The sequence below is a fragment of the Parasteatoda tepidariorum genome, chromosome 9 (genome assembly GCF_043381705.1).
Source record: "Parasteatoda tepidariorum isolate YZ-2023 chromosome 9, CAS_Ptep_4.0, whole genome shotgun sequence".
NCBI lineage: Eukaryota > Metazoa > Arthropoda > Arachnida > Araneae > Theridiidae > Parasteatoda > Parasteatoda tepidariorum.
Window position 1 is genome coordinate 76793839 of NC_092212.1, and position 22415 is coordinate 76816253.

Genomic DNA, 22415 nt, shown 5'->3' on the forward strand with positions numbered 1-22415 from the left:
AGATACGTGGTAATAAGCTTTACACGTACTTAGTAGATAAAGATTAATGATTAAAGTACTAGACAATTCGACTTTATATTCTTAGAAATGGGAGAAATGCAGATTAAAAAACATAGTTTTCCTCCATTGCATATTGGAAATAAATATATAAATCTTCATTGACTAAAAAATATATTGATAATCTGGAAGTTAGTTCTCAAAAGGTAATAAGCATAATAAATGCTTTTTTAAGATTCCTTAGTTCAGAAGATTTTCGTAAAACGTTTCACTTTTATCTGATTTAACTTTACTGCCATTTGTAGCAATTTTTTAAGTACTTTTACTAATAATGTTAAGTAATATTAATTAAATACTAATAGTCAGTTCATAATTAAAAGTAAAAAAAGGTATATTTAAAAAAAAAAATTATATAAATGTTTTTACTGCTTAAAATTCTTTAATGTTATGCTTTCTAACTATTTTAAATAATTACGTTTAAAAATGTTTTATATACAATTGATATTTTTAATTATATTTCGTAATTTTTATTTCTTTAAATTTATTTCAAAAATTTGGTAAAATTTAATGCTATGTTTATGTCACAATTTTATTTTATTTCATAACCGTGTCGTTGACCAGCCAACCCAATTTTGGGTTTACGACTTCAACTTGTAATTGCCTTGTAATTTTGAACCTAATCCAGTAGACAAGGGAACTCCTGGATTAAATATCGGGAGAAATTTGCCTTCGTGGAGGACATTTTGATGAAACTTACCCGTATTTGCGTTACATAGAGAGGAAGACCACGAAAACCTCCCATGGGTAGCCTGATGGCAAGGGGACTCTAACCTATGATCCGTCTACCACTGAGGATATTTTACGTCAGCACTCTGGTCGGTGCGAGCCGGGTGCGGAATTCGAATCAACCTGGATCAAACATTGGGAAAATTTGCTTTCGTGGAGGATTTTTTGATGGAACTAATTCGTATTTGCGTTTCATGGAGAGGAAAACCACGGAAACCTCCCATGGTTTGCTTGATGGGAAGGGGACTTTAATCCATGATCCGTCTACCACTGAGGATATTTTACGCCAGCACTATAGTCAGTGCTAGCCGGGTGCGGAATTCGAATCAACCAGCCATCGCCGGGATTCGAACCCGGTTTAACTCATTGGGTGGCGAGTGCTCTATCCCCTGAGCCACCACAGCTCATGTCACATAAATTTAAAAACAAAAAGCATTTAAATAAATTTAAAAAATTTTTACATACACACTTTTATTAAACATATTAACTATAACTTTTATTAAACATATTAACTATAACTTTTATTAAACATATTAACTATAACTTTTATTAAACATATTAACTATAACTTTTATTAAACATATTAACTATAACTTTTATTAAACATATTAACTATAACTTTTATTAAACATATTAACTATAACTTTTATTAAACATATTAACTATAACTTTTATTAAACATATTAACTATAACTTTTATTAAACATATTAACTATAACTTTTATTAAACATATTAACTATAACTTTTATTAAACATATTAACTATAACTTTTATTAAACATATTAACTATAACTTTTATTAAACATATTAACTATAACTTTTATTAAACATATTAACTATAACTTTTATTAAACATATTAACTATAACTTTTATTAAACATATTAACTATAACTTTTATTAAACATATTAACTATAACTTTTATTAAACATATTAACTATAACTTTTATTAAACATATTAACTATAACTTTTATTAAACATATTAACTATAACTTTTATTAAACATATTAACTATAACTTTTATTAAACATATTAACTATAACTTTTATTAAACATATTAACTATAACTTTTATTAAACATATTAACTATAACTTTTATTAAACATATTAACTATAACTTTTATTAAACATATTAACTATAACTTTTATTAAACATATTAACTATAACTTTTATTAAACATATTAACTATAACTTTTATTAAACATATTAACTATAACTTTTATTAAACATATTAACTATAACTTTTATTAAACATATTAACTATAACTTTTATTAAACATATTAACTATAACTTTTATTAAACATATTAACTATAACTTTTATTAAACATATTAACTATAACTTTTATTAAACATATTAACTATAACTTTTATTAAACATATTAACTATAACTTTTATTAAACATATTAACTATAACTTTTATTAAACATATTAACTATAACTTTTATTAAACATATTAACTATAACTTTTATTAAACATATTAACTATAACTTTTATTAAACATATTAACTATAACTTTTATTANGATATTTTACGTCAGCACTGTAGTCGGTGCGAGCCGGGTGCGGAATTCGAATCAACCTGGATCAAATATTGAGAAAATTTGCTTTCGTGGAAGATTTCTTGATGGAACTAACTCGTATTTGCGTTACATGGAGAGGAAAACCACGGAAACCTCCCACGGTTAGCCAGCTGGAAAGGGGACTCTAACCCATGATCCGTCTACCACTGAGGATATTTTACGTCAGCACTGTAGTCGGTGAGAGCCGGGTGAGGAATTCGAATCAACCAACCATCGCCGGGATTCGAACCCGGTTCAACTCATTGGGTGGCGAGTGCTCTATTCCCTGAGCCACCACAGCTCATGTCACATAAATTGAAAAACAAAAAGCATTCAAATAAATTTTAAAATTTTTTACATACATATGAATAAAAATTCAATATATTATAAAAAAAAAAAATTTACGCACAGAAAAAAGCCTTTAAAAGTGAAATGTAGTGTTAAATAGCTTTCCAAAGGGGAAGGGGCGCCACTAATTAAAAGTATTCAAACTGTTATTAAAACTACTTATCTTTTGCACACCCTATATAACTATATTTCGAATAACACACGGAAGAAATAACATAATTACATAAAATACAGAAGAAATGTTAGTCTATTTATTGGTGGAAAGTCTTAATTCATAGAAACAACTTTACGAGGCAAGTATCCAGTGTTTTGAATTATTAAAAAAACAAATACTTTTTATTTATGAATATGAATTCGCAGCTATGTAAACAATCAAGAACATTAACTAAAAACAAACTTAATGAAAAACTATTGTTTTCCAACTGGGATCATATTTGCAATCAAACAAACTTGATCCCATTAAACGTAGGAATTAGAAGTAAGTAACAGGCGTGTTTTTAGCGAAAACTGAAACTATTATTCACAAAGAAAAGGTATCTGTTACTAGATACGTTAATCTTTTTAAGCAGAATTTTTAATAAACATATTAACTATAACTTTTATTAAACATATTAACTATAACTTTTATTAAACATATTATTTATAAACTTTTTTAATTATTTTGTATTAATTTAGGCCAAAATAAGTGAAAAATATATTTAGAAATTTAATAACTTATGATTATGAAACACATCATGTAACATCGGTGTTTTTTTGTTTTGTTTTTTCGCGTTAAAGGTAAAATCTTACAAACGCCATAGTTTAAGTGCCTTACACTTGAAGCAATGCGATGATTTTAAGCTATATATATATAATCTTAAGCTGAAGAATTATCTGGGTTTTAGAACAAACAAATAACTTAAATATTTTAAAAGTTACTAAACTTTTTTTTAAAAAAAACGCCAATTTCTTCCACCTGGATGAAAATTATCAAAATCACTGCCTTATTCTCAATTTTTGCAAATTTTTATAAGCCCAAGTTATGAAGCATCGGAGTAAGTTTTCAAATATTGAAAAATTAAAGCACAAACGCTTTTCATTTTCACAAAACTGTGGCTGTTCCCCACATTGGCGTTTTGCGCCATTTTCGAAATAAGCGTAGACAGTTTAGATAGGCTAAACTTGATGTCATGAGCAACAGTTGCATACACACAGTAGTTATAAAAATAGCATACTAATCTCAAAAAAGCAACATTTCATATTACAACGGAGTCTTCGATAAGCTGCCTTAATCTAGATATCAGCTACCATAAAAACATGCTTGTTTGCTATTAACACGAAGAATTAGAAATGAATACATATATTGAACATACACTTAGTTTTATATAATTTGCTTGAATAAAAAAAAAATTAAAAAGATAGTTTTCTTTTTCAAAACATTGCGACGGTTAACTCTGTGACGCAGATGGGACACCTATGTTCCTTTTATATAAACTTTTTTTATGACGCTTTATTTACAAGCAAAAATATACTTTGATATTTTTCAATTATAAAAGTACGTCTAATACTAAGTAAACAAAAAAATCTGCTAGATCAGTTGCCGCATTCGGTCAGAGAAGTCTTCTTTTTGCTTTTCGAGAACTAAAATATATTGTCATTTTTTTGCGGACAATTGTCGTAAAAATTCTATATGGGTTTAAAATACTTTTCCTTCGCTAAAGAAAAAAAAAATAATTCTTCATTTATGTGAAATTTAACATACCAACGGCGCAAAAAAATATATTTCTCAGGTTTTGCATCCAAGACAATATTTATTATTATTTATAATTCAATACTTTTGTTTCGAATAACTTGGTAAAAATATGACAATAATATTTAATGTTCCTTGAAACATAAAAGAGTCCTATATAAAATTCTGACAAAGTGGCGGTCCGCCATTTGACTGGCGTTTTTAATTGTTGCTCCCGGTCTCATGTAAGTTGGAAACACCTGTGCTAGATTATCAGAATTATATTGATACTAAAATATAATATCCAAAAATAGTTTGAAAGAAGAAAAAAAAATTCATTCATATTCAAACATTTACCTATAATTGATTGTGATTTTCTAAATTAGAGAAACTTCAATGATGAATAACTGTTTCTCTTAGATTTAAATAAGTGCACAATAGAAAAATTATCGTTTCGAAAATTTATATGAAAACGATAATTTTTCTATTCTGCGTTAAGCAGAGAGAAAAAAAAACACCGTTGTTTCATGCTGTATTACATAACCATAAATTTTTAAAATGTTAAATATAATATTTTTCATTTACTTTGAACTAAATTAAGACAAAATAACGAAAAAAGCAAGAAAAATATGTTTAATAAAAATTCTGCGGCAAAGGGTTAAGACCCATTTTTGATCTTCCTGCTTGCTCCTTCGTGGTGTTGCAGATTGCCATAATAATATGGATTAGTATCCAAATAAAGCCATAAGTAACATACAATAAGTAATATATGACAAACATACTTTATGAAAGGATTCAGATAGATAGCAGTAAAAAGAAATGATAGAAGACATGCATTTTTTTCGCAGCTGTCATTTATAATACATCAAAAGAAACGGATCCGTAACATTAACTGACAACTCAAGAGGGAAAATGTTTGTTGTTCGTTAGTTGTTAGCCTGTGATGATGCATTGTTCTTCTAATATAGAAGAAAAATATTTTTCAGTACAATATTTTCTAAAAAATAACCGACTTTTTGCTTTAAAATAGTTTTAAAAATGAATTAGAATTTGAAAAAAATAATAATAATATAAAATAAAATATAAATGAAGCAACAAAAAAAGAACTTTTAGAATAAATCTATTTTGCTGTGCAATAGAAAAATCAAAGCAAAAAAAAAAAAAAAAAAAAAAAAAAAAAAAAAAAAAAAAAAAAANAGATTTTAATATACTTGGCATTTTTGTACAATAAGCTACTTATTTACAGGTATATTGCACCAAAAAAATTTTGTTTTTTCAAAAATAAATTTTGTTTTATCAGTTTTTTGAAATTTTATTTAAGTGTTGATAGCGTTAGCAATGAAAAGAAAATGGTGGTTAGGCCATTTTACTTGATATCTACCACGAATCACCGTGCTTTTTCAATTGCACTGAGATTAACTTTAAGCAGGGGTAGAAATTACGAGCCACTGAACACAGACAGGGGCGCCGCGATCTGATATTTTTGGGAGGGGGGAAATTATCCATTGGTCGAATAAAATTACTAATTTGTCTGAGTCATAATTGGGTATGTAATTCATTTGCTTCAATAAAAAAATTATTTCGTGAAAAAATTTTCCTTATGTGCTATTTCCCACCAATATATTACTGATTTAACGATTTTACACATAACAATTTTATATTTTATTTTATAACCTTAGTTGAACAGCCGACCCATTTTTTGGTTTACGACTATTAATATTCAGCTCCGTATCCTTGTAATTTTGAACCCAATACAGAAGACAAAGGAACTTCTGGATCAAGTATTGGGAGAAATTTGCCTTCGAGGAGGACTTTTCATAGGAACTTACCCGCATTTGCGTTACACGGAGAGGTTAACTATGAGAACCTCCCAAGTTTAACTGGACGGCTTAGAGAAGTGAAAGTAAATGAGCATAATAATTCAAGTAAATAAGCAGTGATTGGTCAGTGAGTAAGGCACCGATTTGTTGGGAAGAACTGGGATTCGATCCCCAGCCTGATGCCCACCCAGCTTCAGATAGATGGGTACGATCCTGGGAAGTAAAAACGGCTTATGTGCGATGCTAACAACATTGCCACACTCTGGTCGTTGGTCTAGAAACTGAGAAACCTTACTCCTTCATGACCTACAATGGGCTGTTATGCGAATGCTTTACTTTTATTCTAGTCAATAAGTAAAATAAATAAAGAACCATTTGATAAGTAAAAATAAATAAAAAAATTAATTCGCAGCTAAGATGAAGATATAATTTCTTCCCAACCACGAAAGAAATCGAGAAACAAATAATTTGGTCATCGGTAAATCTCGTCGAATACCGAATAGAAAGATAGTCAAACGTTCCACACACATCGTTGTTTTCAAGGGCGCCGGCAGAATAATATAAAAGGGGGTGCAACCCTCTAACAAACTATCCCCCCCCCCAAAAAAAAAATTTTTTTTTTTAAATATTCTGTTATTACATTTTGTTTTTTATTACATATACTTTCATCTGTTAATTTTTTTCAAGATATATTTCTTCGTTTCTAAAANGCCTTCGAGGAGGACTTTTCATAGAAACTTACCCGCATTTGTGTTACAGTGAGAGGTTAACCATGAGAACTTATTAAACCCATGGTCAACTTGACGGCAAAGAGAAGTGAAAGTAAATGAGCATAATAATTCAAGTAAATAAGCAGTGATTGGTCAGTGAGTAAGGCAGTGAATTGTTGTGAAGAACTGGGGTTCGATCCCCAGTGGTGGCTTGATGCCCACCCAGCTTCGGATCGATGGGTACCAGCTAGCCTGGGAAGTAAAAGCGGCTTATGTGCGATGCTAACAACATTGCCACACTCTGGTCGTTGGTCTAGAAATTGAGAAACCTTACCCCTTCATGGACCCCCTGGCCTACAATGGGCTGTTACGGGAATGTTTTACTTTTATTCTAGTCAATAAGTAAAATAAATAATGAACCATTTGATAAGTAAAAATAAAAGAAAAAGAAATTAATTCGCAAGTAAGATGAAGATATAATTTATCCCCATCCCAGAAATCGTGAAACAAATAATTTGGCAATCGGTAAATCTCGTCGAATACCGAATAGAAAGATATTCAAACGTTCCACACACATAGTTGTTTTCAAGGGGGCCGGCAGAATAATATAAAAGGGTGTGCAACCCTCTAACAAACCATCCCCCCCCCCAAAAAAAAAAAAATTTTTTTTAAATATTCTGTTATTACATTTTGTTTTTTATTACATATACTTTCATCTATTAATTTTTTTCAAGATATATTTCTTCGTTGTTAACAAGATATTTAAAAAAAAAAAAAAGTACGAAATTACGTGGTACGAAATGTGGAGGAATAGAGAAAATTCTTATGAATCTTTCGAATACATCGACTTAGTTATCGAGGCCACACCGTTTTATCCAGCTGTAGCGGAGGCAATCAAAATTGGCCTAACTCTTCCAGCTACTACGTGCACTATTGAACGCACTTTTAGTACAATGCGACACATGAAAACATGGAATCGGTCTACAATGTCTCACGAGAGATTAAGTAGTATGTGCATGCTCTGTGTGCATAAGAAAAGAATCAAAGATGACTCAGAATTCATTGAAAACGTTGTAAACAGATTTGGACAGCTAACAAGACGATTACAATTCTTGTTTTATTATACAATTTTTTAATTGTTATATATCAATAATTACTTGTTTTCGAATAAAAATATTTTTAATAAAAAAAATTTATACTCTATGTTTAAAAAAAAAAAGCCAGGGGGGTGCAAGTGCACCCCCTTGCCCCCCGCTGCCGACGCCCTTGTTTCTATTACTAAATAAATATTAGTTCAAATCGAGCACTTTAATTTAAATGGTACCATTATTATTTTTCTTTTTAAATGGAAGGAGAATATTAGGTTTTTGTATGGTATAAAAGATGGAGGGGGGGAAAATGCAGATTTCTTTGTTAACCTCTCGGGTTATACCAAAAAAAGAAGAAAAATACTTCTTTAATTATACTCAGAAACCAGTTTCAAAATTTAAAAAAAAAATTATCTTTAGTTATAACCATAATTTCACTGCAGTAAGTTTTTTTTTTTTTAAAAAATCTGTAAAATCGCCAATATAAATTATTTACTTACTTCAAAACCAATTCGAAATTTAAACAAAGTGAGACGAATTAATCATTTGCAAACATAAGATTACATGGATGTAAAAAAAATGCTAATTCCTTTGCTTATTGTCGGGGAGTTTTTAAATCTGGACGCAGCTTAAAATGTGTGTTTACGAAAATAGACACCACTTTTGCAACCTAACTAAACGAGGAATTACGTGAGTTACTTTTCCTTATTTATTTGAATTCTAAGCATAATTATTAAGGAACGAAGTCCCAGACTTGGAGTCGAGGAGGCTATGTATATTATGCATGTGACTTTTCAGGAGATATGTCTTCGTATTCAGCACTCTAAACGATAAAGTAGGTTTCATAATTCTTAATTCCTATAACTTAATTCCTTCTTAATTCCTATAATTTAATACCACTCTTACAAATTTATTACACCCGTGAAAAAACAATATTTGACTTTTAAATTCTTTTTTTTTTAAAAAAAACTAATTTAATAAAATGTACTTAGTGCAAATGACGTATCACATTACGTAATTACTTGAACTCATTAGTTTATTTTTTGAAAAAGAGTAATTCTTTTAAAAGAAGTGGGAAAAACGGAAGCAAACACTATGCAATTTCTTAAACAGCTGTGTCCATTTTCGTAAGCGTGCCTTCCGAGCTACATCCATTTCGAATAGCTGAATGTTCTTTAATCTTTTCTTTAGAAATGTGAATAATCTCATATTGCTTCATGTAATAATTTTTGAAATATGACAGTAGGAAGCAAGCTCAGTAATGATTTTTAAAACCAACGATGACTTTTTTTCCCCTCAATATGCAGAGATTACAAGTTGTTTTCGTCCTCTTTCAAGCATAGAATTTTTTTTATGTATGCAATAATTAAGATAAGTTTCTTCGGTTCATAATTAAATTGATAATTATTTTTCTAAACTACCAGCTACAATCGTAGTTCTAAATTAAACTATATTTACCTCCGGTAATATTTGAATTTTTCATTTTCATAAAAGGATTTTCTAAAGATGATTGCTATTTCTCAATTTCTGATGAAGCTGGCCCAGTTTTATTGGAAAAAGAAAACGTGTGATTGACAAAAGAGCTTTTCAATGGCAAAGAGAGGATTAGATTTGTTGAAGATATAAGAATTAAGAAATGTATACCTGAAACGATACTTATTCTTGTTTCCATCAAAAAAAGTCAACTAAAGGTGTAGTACTTAATTCCATTCGTGTTTTTTTTAAATAAAATGTGAGAAAACGATTTTTTGTAAATATACCGAATGGCCAAGCAAAATTTAGCAGAATAGAGAAATTCCTTGGGAGGTCACAGCAACGTTCCATGCCAGCGCCTCTGATCACAGACCAGGGACTAAAAGATATTGATAGTCCATACACATTTTCACTAGTCCGTTTACATGTCTAAATTAGAATCTTTTTTTGAATGTAGAATCTTTTTTAAAGGAAAAATTACAATTCAAAGATCGTGTAATGTTGACAATTATAAATAATAAAAAAGAAAAATCAAAAAGTATCCACCCCTTTGCATTAATTGCTGATCCGGAAGACCGGCAATTATTATTTTATGGGAGTCGGAGTCAAATTTTAGTGGTCCAAAATCGAAGGACCGGCGTTAATTTCGAACTCTGATATAAAGCATCAAATAAATTTTCTTTATCAAGGGCTATATTAGTATATTTTTTGGGAAAAATAAACTAATACAAACTCTTAAGGAATACACGTTCGAACACGTATTCCTGAAAATTGAAGTTGAAACTTATATAAAATGCAGAAGCATTTTAATAAATCAATCTAGAAACCAGCCAATCAATGAATGAGTAAATAAAAAAAAGAGATATTTAATCAATTATTGAATAAACGAATATATAATATAGTGACGATTTAGCAAATAATTAAACCAAACAACCCATAATCCACTTATTGATTGAATTACAATTTTTTTTATATCTGTTCTTCTTTATCTATCTTGCTGTCTATTATAAACAGGGTTGCCAACTAAAGTTTTAAAAAAAAAATTATATAGTGGTTGCAGGGAATTATATAAAGTAGCTTTATCATTCATAAGTGGTAAATTTGTTTCTACACAAAATTATATCAGTTGGAATCATTTTTATAGACGTTAAATTTTAATCATCGACCCATCTTTTCAAAGTGGCATTTCCGCACCAAGAAAAATTATGCTGACTAAAGTTAAAATCGTTTGCAAAATATCATGTGTCTTCGATAACAATTTTGAAGTCAATGGAGGTCGACCGACCGACCTCCACCAACGACCATTACACTGTGGAACAGAGAGTGGTCGCTCCCAAGAGATTTCACTGTAATATTTAATAAATAAATGAATCAACGGATCTAAACCAAAATGTTATGAATTAAAAAATGTTTGATGCCACCCCTATTTATAGGGCAGTTCTCCCAACTAAAAGATTGTGCTCCTCTAAATTGTAATGTATGGGCTTGCATTATTGTAACCAACTTTTCTCTTTCCCAATTTTTTTTTCCTTCTAACTCTTAAAGAGTAAACAAATGTTGTTAAAAGGATTTTCTTATTTCATTGTGGAGTACAATTAATTTTCCAGTAAGCAGCATAGTCTATAAATATTATGATTATAAATTTAAGAATTAAAGACTTTTAGATCAAAATCCTTAGCTATTTGATTTTACGAAAAAGCTGTAGGATATAAATTAAAGAAAATTTATTTTCATACAATTGTATAAGACATTCTACATTTATCAATTTATTTTGCAGAAGAATTTAGAAAATTAAGCAAAGGGAAGCAAAGCTGGATATTATGAGAGAAATCTACTCATAAAATAAACTTTTATGTAAGAAATTTTTTAAAAGTATTTGCTAGAATAATTACAAATGTAACTCAGAAATGTAGCTGCTAATCTGGATAATACCTCAGATTTTCTTTTATAAAATGCTAGAATAAAAAATTGCAGCTATTTCATTTAAAAATAAAATAAGTAATCGCCACTTTCAGAATATTTAGAGAATATTGCATCATTTTTTATAACTGTAAACACTGATTTCCTTACACTTTTTTAAGTTTTTACATCGAACTTATCCCTTTCCTTGCATAGTTATAATAAAATTGCATTTGTTTTTTGATTATCCACTTTGAACTGCTAGCCATATAAGATTTGTGGCCATATCAAAGTTCAACTTTGTAGCCCAGTTAGTTTGAACCCCACTGTGGCATCGGGAACCGATTTTTAAAATTTTCAGCTCCTTCTTTAATGTTCTCACATTCCTAGTATGTCCTACCGCAGGTGGTATTCATCCACACCTGTGTGTTAGTCTCTTTGATGAGCACGTGGAAGTTTGGGAGATTTAGGTTTTAGTTGTTGCACGCTTCGCCTTTGACACTTTTTTTGTGAAGTAGAACAGCATAAACAAAACAAATCGTTTATTCCTACGAAAAACTTAATAAACAGTAGTAGATGGAAGGCCTTGCATGTTACATAGCGCGGGTAAATCTAAATCTAATTCTGCAAAAACAATAAATCACGCCCTCTTGCAGAGGAGTACATTGAACATTTAAGGGTGAGCTTGAACACTTTTAAATGCATAATACTGGCTGCTAACCACGTGCCGAAAGAAATAACCCTGCTGGTTACGTGGATTTCTAGACAGGTTATATATAAAACCATGATACTCCCAGTGAAGATTCTATTCACACATTTTACCTATTGCTTAAGAAGTTTTAAATCATGCATTTCAAATGTCACGCTTTTTTTTCTTGGCTTTTAAATCGAGAGGCTGCCACATGACTCCTTGTTCTTTTAAATAGAAGAGACGTCAAGCATTACCCTAAATTCCATTGGAGTAGTATCATGCTTAAAAAGTTTTGCATCAATACATAGGAATCCAATTCCTTTGAAAAGCTTATCCACCTGTTGATGACAGTTTAGCTTCATAGACTAACGATGAGGGCTCCAATAGGTATCCTGATTCACCATGATGCTCCATCACTCACTCCTGGTTAAGAAGTATATTGGCTTCTAATAGATTGCTGCTATGACTAATAAAACTGTAGTTTACCCTTCAATGCTACAGCCTCCTATTTGAGTTTCAGATCGTATTCTTCTTTTCCTTTTTTTTTTAAAAAAAATTTTCTAATGATGAGTATGGCATTTTGATGCCAGAGTTAACGCTCATTCAGTATTAATACTACTTCCACTAATTTGTCCACCCTGTCAATTTTCTTTTAGTTTACAAGCTAAAAACAATTCCTACCATATTTCAACCATCAAAGAACTTTTTAAAAAATCTAAATTTCTTAGTTTATGTAAGATATGTTTACCATAATGTTACACCAATATGATGTTTAACTCGCCGGTTATTAATGCTTTATTATATTTTATTATGACACACCCACCCAAAAGGCAAGAGAACTCCTACGAAAACTCTTTTTCAGGGAAGACTTTTTGAGTGAAACTAACCAACATTTGCATCACCTGGAGAATAGGAACCATGAACCCCCCGACAGCAAGGAGACCCTCACTCACAATCTATCAGCAAGGTGCAAGGCCGTAGTCAGGATTTCTTGGGGGGGGGGGGATATCGCAAGAAGCAAGGACGGTTTCAGACATGCAAAGTAGGGGGAAAATATTGTAACAAATATTGTTTATTCTGTTGTTTGCAAAAGTTAAACTAGTCATTAAAAAATATTACGTAATAATTATTTTTCAATTAATATTACATAATAATTATAATCAATTTGTAAACAAAGTTTACAAAGACATGCGACGGGGATTTGAAGAAAATTTTTCGATTACTTTTTTACGACAAACCGGAATATCCCGAAATATGCTTAATAAAGTTAGTTAATAAGAGGTTTGATTCGACAGTTTTTCTTTTTCTTTTTACTGAGAGGCTCAAAGAAAGACTAAAAAGTTTGAATCCCAGAATTTCGGGGGGGGGGGATTTGTTCCGACGGTGCCCCCCCTGGCTACGAGCCTGGCAAGGTGCGTAGTCAAATCTTTCAACAAAAAATAAGCATCCTTTAAGCACTTTTTAGGCACCCAGAAAATATATATAAACAATATACACTAAGAATATGCAAAATAATTTTCAAAGACTTTACATGATCATGATAAAATAACTAGTTTCTGACAAAGAACTCTTTTCTTGATTATATAAGCCACCATAAAAATATCGAGAGATTTTTCGGTTCGATTTCAGAAGGTGGAAAATTAAGCCTGCACTTGAGAATATCTTGAAAAATGCAGCAGAGTTGCACATGAGAGAATAAAAATCTCACCAAACCCAGCTCAGTATATGCACATGCGACCTCGCAAGTATTTCATCAAACATGTAAAATTATTGGCTTCTTCAAACGCTATGGACCGATGTCACGCTGAAATAGATTATCAAATGAATTGTGAAAACATTGAATAGTACGCTTTTGTATAATACGTGGCGAAAAGATAAAGAAAAAAGTCTCATTTCCGAAAAGCACTTTTTAAAAACACCCCCCCCCCCAAAAAAAGCACTTTGCTAAAAAACGAAAATAAGCACCTTTAAGCACTTTTTAAAAACGCTACACACCATGATCTACCACTGAAAATATTTCATAAGCACTGTAGCCAATGCAAGAGGAGAGCAGTTATGATTTGAGCAGAGTGCAGTTATGACGCTGGGATTTGAGCCTGGATCCTCTCATCAGGAGGAAAACTCTCTGCCCCAAAAGACATCAACAGCTTTTCACAAGTAATAATCAGTCTTACACTTTATTGTAGTTAGTTGAAAATAGTATATATATATATATATATATATATATAACTAACTAACTCAGTGGCGCGACAGCCCATTAAGAGGGCCAAGGCCGACTGTGCCCATCTCAGTTTTCTTGACCTTGGGCTCTGGGGTGCAGGAGCAATGATTTTTATTTTATTGCATTATATNGCATGCTTGGTACTCATTTTATCGACCCACTGAAGGGATGAAAGGCTGAGTCGGCCTTGCCCGGCCCAAGGATCGAACCAAGGACCTGTGGCACGGCAACGCGAAGCGCTACCACTCAGCCACCGGGCGTCATATATATATATATATATATATTTTATTCTAAGAAGATTAGTTTCATTTCATTGTTCATCAAAACAAGATTAGTTTCATTAATTTCGATTTTAAAAACCTTAAATACTATCTTATAGTACCTCTATACATTTTTCAAGAAAATCAATTAAAAAAAAAATATATTGAAAAAAATATAGTTTTTAGCTATTTATATTTCTTTAGTTTTTTAAAAAGACTAAAAGAGTAAGTTTTGTAAAGAATGAAAACGAAAGTAAAAAGTTTTAAAATGGAAAAGATATCTTTCTGATTATAATCCCTCTAGAAAGTACAAAATAAGCGCACAGGACTTTTTAAACCTAATATTTCGAGTAATAGATTTTTGTAGAAAAATATAACAAAATTGTAACAAAAATGATATTGTAATAAAATAATTGTAATATTGAAAATTGTAATAAAAATGTAACAAAATAAAACTTGATTTTTTAAAATTAATAAGAAACCATAAGGAAGCAAGATCAGCTTAAACTTATATATATATATTTTTTTTTTAAATCCAAACGAAATGGTGGCAAATGCGAGGTTACATTTCATTTACAATAGTTTATACAATAGCTGACAAACTAAAATGGAACTAAACATAAAACAACCAAATAAAACTTAAATAAATAGCTTTATTTGAAACACATAATACAATAAAGATGACGTAGATCTGTCACAAGCTCATGAACACTAAATTGGGAACACATGTTTAATACATAAATAACGATAACACAAAATATGACACATAAAATAAATTTATACAATTTTATAGGAATGTCATTTATTTGTTTGCATTAAATTATTTTTATATAAGCATTAAATTTTATGAAAACATTACTAAGTATACGCAAGTAGCCTATTCTGTATTTAATAGAATTAAATCTAGTCTTTTAAGTAATTCCCAAACAGTTGTTTCAAATTCCTTTCATTTAAACCGTAATAATTTCAAAAGCATGTACTAGTAAAAAAATTTAAAAATTCTCATCAAATGATAATTGTACATTGACAAAAAAATTATGGGAAGAAAAACGTGATTTCTTAAATAAAATAAATATATATATATAAAATAACTCATTTTAATGTGAGGTAATGTTAATGAGAATTGCATTAAATGTATGAAAATTATAAATGCTAAGTTATTTTGTCCTGATATTTCAATGAGTGATGTGAGAAAGTTTTTCATTTATAGCTCAATTACATCATAAACAACTAAACTCTAGTCAAAATCATTTTCAAAATTTTTCATTTTCAAAAGCCTATGTAAATTCACAACCCTTTTTCTTTGTATTAAGAAACATTTCATAATTTAAAGCATACTTAAAGAGAAATATTCTAGAATTTGAAAAAGTAAAACAAAAAAATTTCTTAAGCTATGAATAAGATTGAAAAAAATGAAGGAGAAAAAATTTACAGCAATGAATTAAATTATTCAATAATAAATTATAAACGTTATGAATTTTAATTAAATTTAAAACTTTGTTTTCTCGCAAGTTCCTAAATAAGTACAGGAAACATCTGCGGTTTATACCAGTGGTTTCCAACTGGCGGCCCGGGGGCCGCATCCGGCCCTCGAAGCCTTTTTTCGTGGCCCGCGAACTAAAATATATTAATTCTAATTTTTCTGTGGACAATTTTCGTAAAAAATCCATATGGGTTTAAAATACTTTTCTCGTTTATAAAAGCCTAATTTTTTCACTTCTGTGAAATTTATCATAACAACGGTGCATAAAAATTTATTTCTCAGGTTTTGCATCCAAGGAAATATTTATATAAATATTAAATTAATCGTGTATGTTGCTCTTTCTTATTTCATTTTTTGTATTTTGTGATTATAATTTAGCATGTGTGTATCAAAAATTTTCTCGAAGAAATTCTCTGATTTAACTTTTTGAAACCACTCATTTTGGACGAAAATATTTACACACACATTTGTAAATTTTAAATTTAACATGTAAATATCTATTCTCTGGTGGTTGCAGCAGAGAAACCTCAGTTTTGTCATTGAACATTTTGTGTGATACTATGTAAGTTTTAATACCAACCTTTTTAAAGTTTCTGTTGCACATTAATTGTTTAATACATGGGTGCACATTAAAGTTATTGTAGCCAGTATTTTTTAATTTACAATTAAATATTTTTTTAAATCTACTTCTTATTTTAATTTGTAATTCAATACTTTTGTTTTGTACAACTTGGTAAAAATCTGACAGTAATATTTAATGTTCCTTCAAACATAAAAGAGTCCTACATAAAATTTTGATAAAGTTGTGGCCCGCCATTTGATTTTTGTTTTTAATTGTGGCCCCGGCCTCAGTAAGTTGGAAACTCCTGGTTTATACTTTCAATGATTGTAAGAAGAGAAATTATGAGTTATTATTTATTTATTTCATTTTAGAATATCTGCGTCATTAAATGCAAAATTCCTTAATTTTTTTTATAGACTTGTGCGCTGCCATTTTGAAACTATCATTAAAGCAAGTACCATGAACCTGAATTTCTTGGTTGAATGAAATTCTTGGTTCTTGCTTTAAAGAACCATTACCCCTAACAGAATTGTAACAGAAATTAAGTAAGCAAATATTAAAAAGCAAATGTATCAGCTAAGATTAGAGAACCATTATTATTTAGATTAGTTTGTTATATTTTAAGCAAACAAAACTGTTAAAAAGCATATTTAGAAGAAAACTACTTCTATTTTGCATTTAAATGACATGAATAAAACAAATTATAACAAAATGGTTGTAATAGGAACTGGTAAATTCTACATAAAATGCAATTGGCGGAACCACAGAGAGTTCAGGAACCAACAAAATTGAGCATAGCTGTCAAAGAGCTAATACCTCTTTACAGGAACTCGTTTATAAAAGTAATAATGTTGAGCAAGGAAAATAAAGCTATACATAATGGAAAGGTAACCGAGTGCAAACTTTACAAAGTTACCTATCAAAACTTTCCACTGTTCTACAAAAAGAAGAAAAAAATTGACATACTTTAATATTTTGGAAAATAAATACAAAATCTGATTGTATGTGAGGACAAAAGGCTGCACTCCAAAAGCAGCAAGAAAAAGGAGCAAAAAATTTACTCAGATTGATTTCGATAGAGAACAAAGTGCTGAATTGCAAAAATAAAATCAAAGGTTATGGAAATTAGCCCCAGTCCGAACTTCGTTCCATTATAAAATATCTCTTTCCATTGTTCTATAAATAAAAAGAACATAATTTTTTTTTTTAGCACAGCAATATTTAAAAAGATTTGATTATCAAAAATTTTAAAAGGTGCCACCACAACCAAAGAATTGCTAAGGTAGAATGTTAGAAAACGCTTAGCAAGCTGCAAGCTAGGATGGGGAATGGAAAAAGTACAGTTCTATGTTAGTATTCAAAGTGCTAGTAGTAGTAGAGTTAGTGCATGCATAAGTAATTACATTTGAATGTCAAGTAACATTCAGAATAAGTGTGTTAGTAATCAGAATATCAAAGGTGTTAGTAATTAAAACATAATAGAAAGTAATAACTTTCCAATAATTATCAACCAAAACAAAATATACATTATTATTTAAAACATAATTTGTGCAAATGTTATCTGAAATTTTAAAAAAGTAAAAACGATATATGACCAACTAAAAAAAGTAATATTTTTTTTACTTATTTTTAATGGTGCGATTATCAGAAATTGTGAAATCGATTAAAAAAACATACTATTATTAAAAACATACTATTATTAAAAACATACTATTATTAAAAACATACTATTATTAATTTAAAAAAACATACTATTAAGAAAGAGTGTTACTCACCAAAGTTATAAGCTGTTATAAACATTTGTCCAATACTAAAGAGACCACCAACAACATCAAATAAAACAGTGCCTATACTCCAACCAACTGTTGATTTTCTTTGGTAATTGTACACAACCTAGATATTTAAAAACAAAAATTAAATTTCAATAAACCTTAAAAACAAAATTTAAAACTTTGCTATATGCACATGTAGTTCACCAAAATATTGTAAGTTTAGTGAATAGAACATGATATTTTATGTTTAAATAAATAATATTTTTTTATAAAACTTCAAATAAGAAAAAATACTATATAGAGTGCATAAATAATAGCACTCTGCTTTTCTAAAACTACAATATTTTGAATAATTAAACACTGATAGAGCTTAATTGCATAGATATTTAATAAAACTTTCTTCAAAATATAAAGAGAGAGAGAGACATGTGAAAATTTAGAAATAATCACAAACATCCATTTCCTTGAAAGATGAAAGTATCTAAGAATGTTTCTCTTTTATGTAATGTTTAGCTACAACAATAATTTTAATTGCAACATTAGTATTCTTCATCTATACAACATTTACCTACTGCTGTAGTTTTAATTGTAACACTAGTATTCCTGTTCTATACAATGTTTAGTTACTGCTACATCTTTAACTAGAATTTAGTTACGGCGACCCAGGCAAATATGCCCATACGCCAAATGTGAGATGCCTCGTCGTCGACTTGAAATCCAGCTCGGCACGAGGACCTAGCAATATGCGGACACCGGGCATGGCCCCGAGTCACGCAAGAATTGTAGCACCATAGTCGCGATCGAGAGCAAAGGATGCCCGACTGGTCCAAAACCTGAAAAGCGGCAGTGCCAAACCCTCCACAGACGGAGCCGAAATTGGGTCAACAGCAGGAAGACCGCCGCCACCCCGCGATCCATCGAGGGCCCTAGACCTGGAAGGTCTCAAACCCTTTACTTTATTAACAAAAACACAAAAAGTATTAAATCAAAGTATTACAAAGCAAAAAATCAAAATCGCAGCAGATTGAGAGTCGCCTGATCTGGCTTACAAAATGGCATCGCAATTATGCCATTTTGTAAGCCAGATCAGGCGGACTCAAGAAAACCATCGACTATTGCGGCTAAGGCAATCCTAGCCCCAATAGTCGATGGTTTTCTTGAGTCTCTGAATTGCTCTTTTCTGCGACATGCAGCTTCTGCTTAAAGCACTATGGTCGGTTCTCAGGTTGGAGCCGTACCTTTTATTCGTCTCGTGACAATTCACACACTTTGGTTTGCTTTTGTATGATGCCACATGATGGCCTGCTTCGTCGCAATTTGAGCACGTTTCTGCGTGGCCGCAGTCTTTTGCAATGTGTCCGAGCCTGTTTCAACTATATCATCGGAGCGGTCTTAGGTATTCCTTGGTACGGTAGCACTTCCATCCCACATAGACTCCTTCTTTTTCGAGGGTCTCCTTAAAGCACTTTGCCTTCATTGCAACAACCCAGTGGACACTTTTTTGGCTTTGATTGGAAATTCGACTTCAAAGTTACCGTCATGAATTTCGTAATTATTTGCACTCAGGCATCTAGAGAGGCTTTCTTAACTAGAATACTAAGTACAATGTTGAACTAATGCTGTAGTACTAATGCTATTACTAATGCTGTACTAATGCTATTACTAATGCTGTACTAATGCTGTACTAATGCTGTAGTTTCAATTATAACACTGGTATTCCTATTCTATACAATGCTTAGTTACTGCTATAGCTTTAACTCCAACACTAGTTATAATGTTAAACTACTGCTGTAGTTTTAATTATAACATTACTATTCCTGTTCTTTACAATTTTGAGTAACTAGACATTAGAATTAACTAGCTATAAGCTTTAACTAGAATATTAGTATTAATCCCTCTGTACAATGTTAAACTACTGCTATAGTTTTAATTATAGCATTACCATTCTTGTTTTATAAAATGCTCTAACAGTTCTTCCTTTTTTTTACTTATGAAGTACTAAGCAATTCCATGATACAAAGAACAACATAACAAAATATTAAGTTTTAAGAGCATCCCTTCATCAACAAATTTCTTATTTTTTTATTATTTCCGATATAAAATCAAAAATTGTAGTTTTTAAGTATTTTGCAATAATAATAAAGCTTATTAAAATTGTAATATAGCTTGTACTTGTATCATCAGTCACAGAAAAATTGTAACATCATTCAAAAGAGCTCTTCTTCTATTTGCCAATTTCTATATGTCTTTTCATATGTACTATCAATGTTTGCAGATAATTTGAAGTTTTTTTTTTAAAATAAATAAAAAAAACAAAAACAATCCCATTATTGCAGACACATTTTACATTTTTATTTGAAATATAACATTTATAATTTTTATTATAAGCATAATAATATTAAGTTATTGAAAAACATCCCATCCAATTTTTAACTCTTAGTCTTTATAATTGTAACAATAAAAATAACTGTATCTACAATTCTTTGAATTATAGCAATAATTATCTGTAAACTTTTAATTAAGTTTCTTCTTTCTAAATTGCATATTGCTAATATATAACTTAAATCCATGTTTTTTAAAATAATACATATGTTTATATGCACGTGGTTCCCTTTTTTAATGGGTTACAAGTTACTTAAACCCAGGTTACAGCACATAGAATTAAAATGACTTTCTCCTGGTTTTTATTAAATTCATTTTTTCCACTTTTTTTTAATCATTGGTGCCCTTCATTATCATTTAAATGACAAACAAAGTATAAAGCAAAATAATACTGCACATTTTGTCATGAAACTTAACACCAAAAGAGTCTAATATAAAAATGATAACCAATACCAAAACTTTGATAACTCTGTATGACAAATTACAAAAAAATATTTTTAAAAAAAGTTATAACATACCTGAGGAATGTACTTAGTCAGAGTAACTCCTAACTTTACGTAGGAAAAGAAATACAAAAAGGTCAACCAAGGAGTGTATTTGTTAACGTGCAAAGCAGTCAGCAAAAGAAAAACTCCAGCTGTAGACCAAACAAGAGCAAGTATTGCAACTGTAGACTTCGCAATCAGCTGATCTCCTCGCTGAAAAATAGTTCAATAGTTACAAATAGAATCTTCATTTATGAGATAAATTTAACAAATTAACCAGATAAAAAACAGGTTATTATGCAATAAATTAGTAAAACAAATTGAATTAACAGTTTGAAGAAGGAAAGAAATTTAAATATTTTTTATGAGACAACCAAAGTCATTAGCAAGATAAATAATAATAAGACTTTGGGGCAGTTTGCTCCTTCAGTGTTCCCAATATGAATTTAATTTTATTATTCAAACGCATGATTTTTGTAACTCAATTTTATATTACAGCATGAAGAATAATCACTCCAAATGAGTAATACCAAGAAATTGAAGCAGAAAGATATGCTTGACATATATATAAAAACTTCATTTGCTTAAAAAAAAAGAAAGTAAGATTAAGGAATTCATAGTTAGCAAGTTTTCATAAATTATGGGTGCCTGTTTTTGCGCGCTGGAAGCAAGCTGACATTTACCACCATATTCATATTTTTAGAAGCAAATATAGTTTTTATGTCATTAATATTTGCTCCAATTCTAAAAGTTTAGGAGTTTGATCAACCAAAAGGCGTACTTGTACAAGATGAAAATAAATAAGTAGCCCATTAGGAAATACTAGCTCAACTAATATACATAATTATTTCAAACTTATAAGGGTATTAACAACTAAATTAATTTTGATTTTTCTGATTTGTTTTTATGTGGTTACAGTTTTAGTTTGATTATTAAGAAATTCAATATCAGATTATACTTTTATCTGAAGGCAATTTTGCATTGATTTAGATTTTTATTTGCATCACTTAATTTTGTGTGATGCAGATAAGTTGAATAAGAGACCTGACTTAAAATTTAAAATGCATCTATTTTTTTTAAAAATTGAAACAAAATGTTTTTAGTAGCAATTTTGTCATTTTACTTTTCTCATTTTTCTTGGAGCAAACTAACAACAACAAAAAAAA

At 29.9% G+C, this 22415-nt stretch overlaps 1 protein-coding gene across 6 annotated transcripts in view; it reads right to left on the bottom strand.

The window, feature by feature from the left end:
• The window catches only part of LOC107446409 (lysosomal cystine transporter cystinosin), a 39102-nt gene that overhangs the window by 6277 nt on the left and 10410 nt on the right, over nt 1–22415 (bottom strand). For 2 of the 6 annotated variants that reach the window (XM_016061042.3, XM_016061041.3), the window contains exons 8-9: nt 21283–21462; nt 18386–18503 (exon numbers count right to left, since the gene is read on the bottom strand). In XM_016061042.3, coding sequence (XP_015916528.1) covers nt 18386–18503; nt 21283–21462 — 298 coding nt within the window. Of the gene's footprint in view, nt 1–15198; nt 18172–18233; nt 18504–21282; nt 21463–22415 lie in introns of those variants that run through there. The other 4 variants (XM_016061043.4, XR_011637651.1, XM_071185119.1 and 1 more) reach the window with 4 other exon arrangements.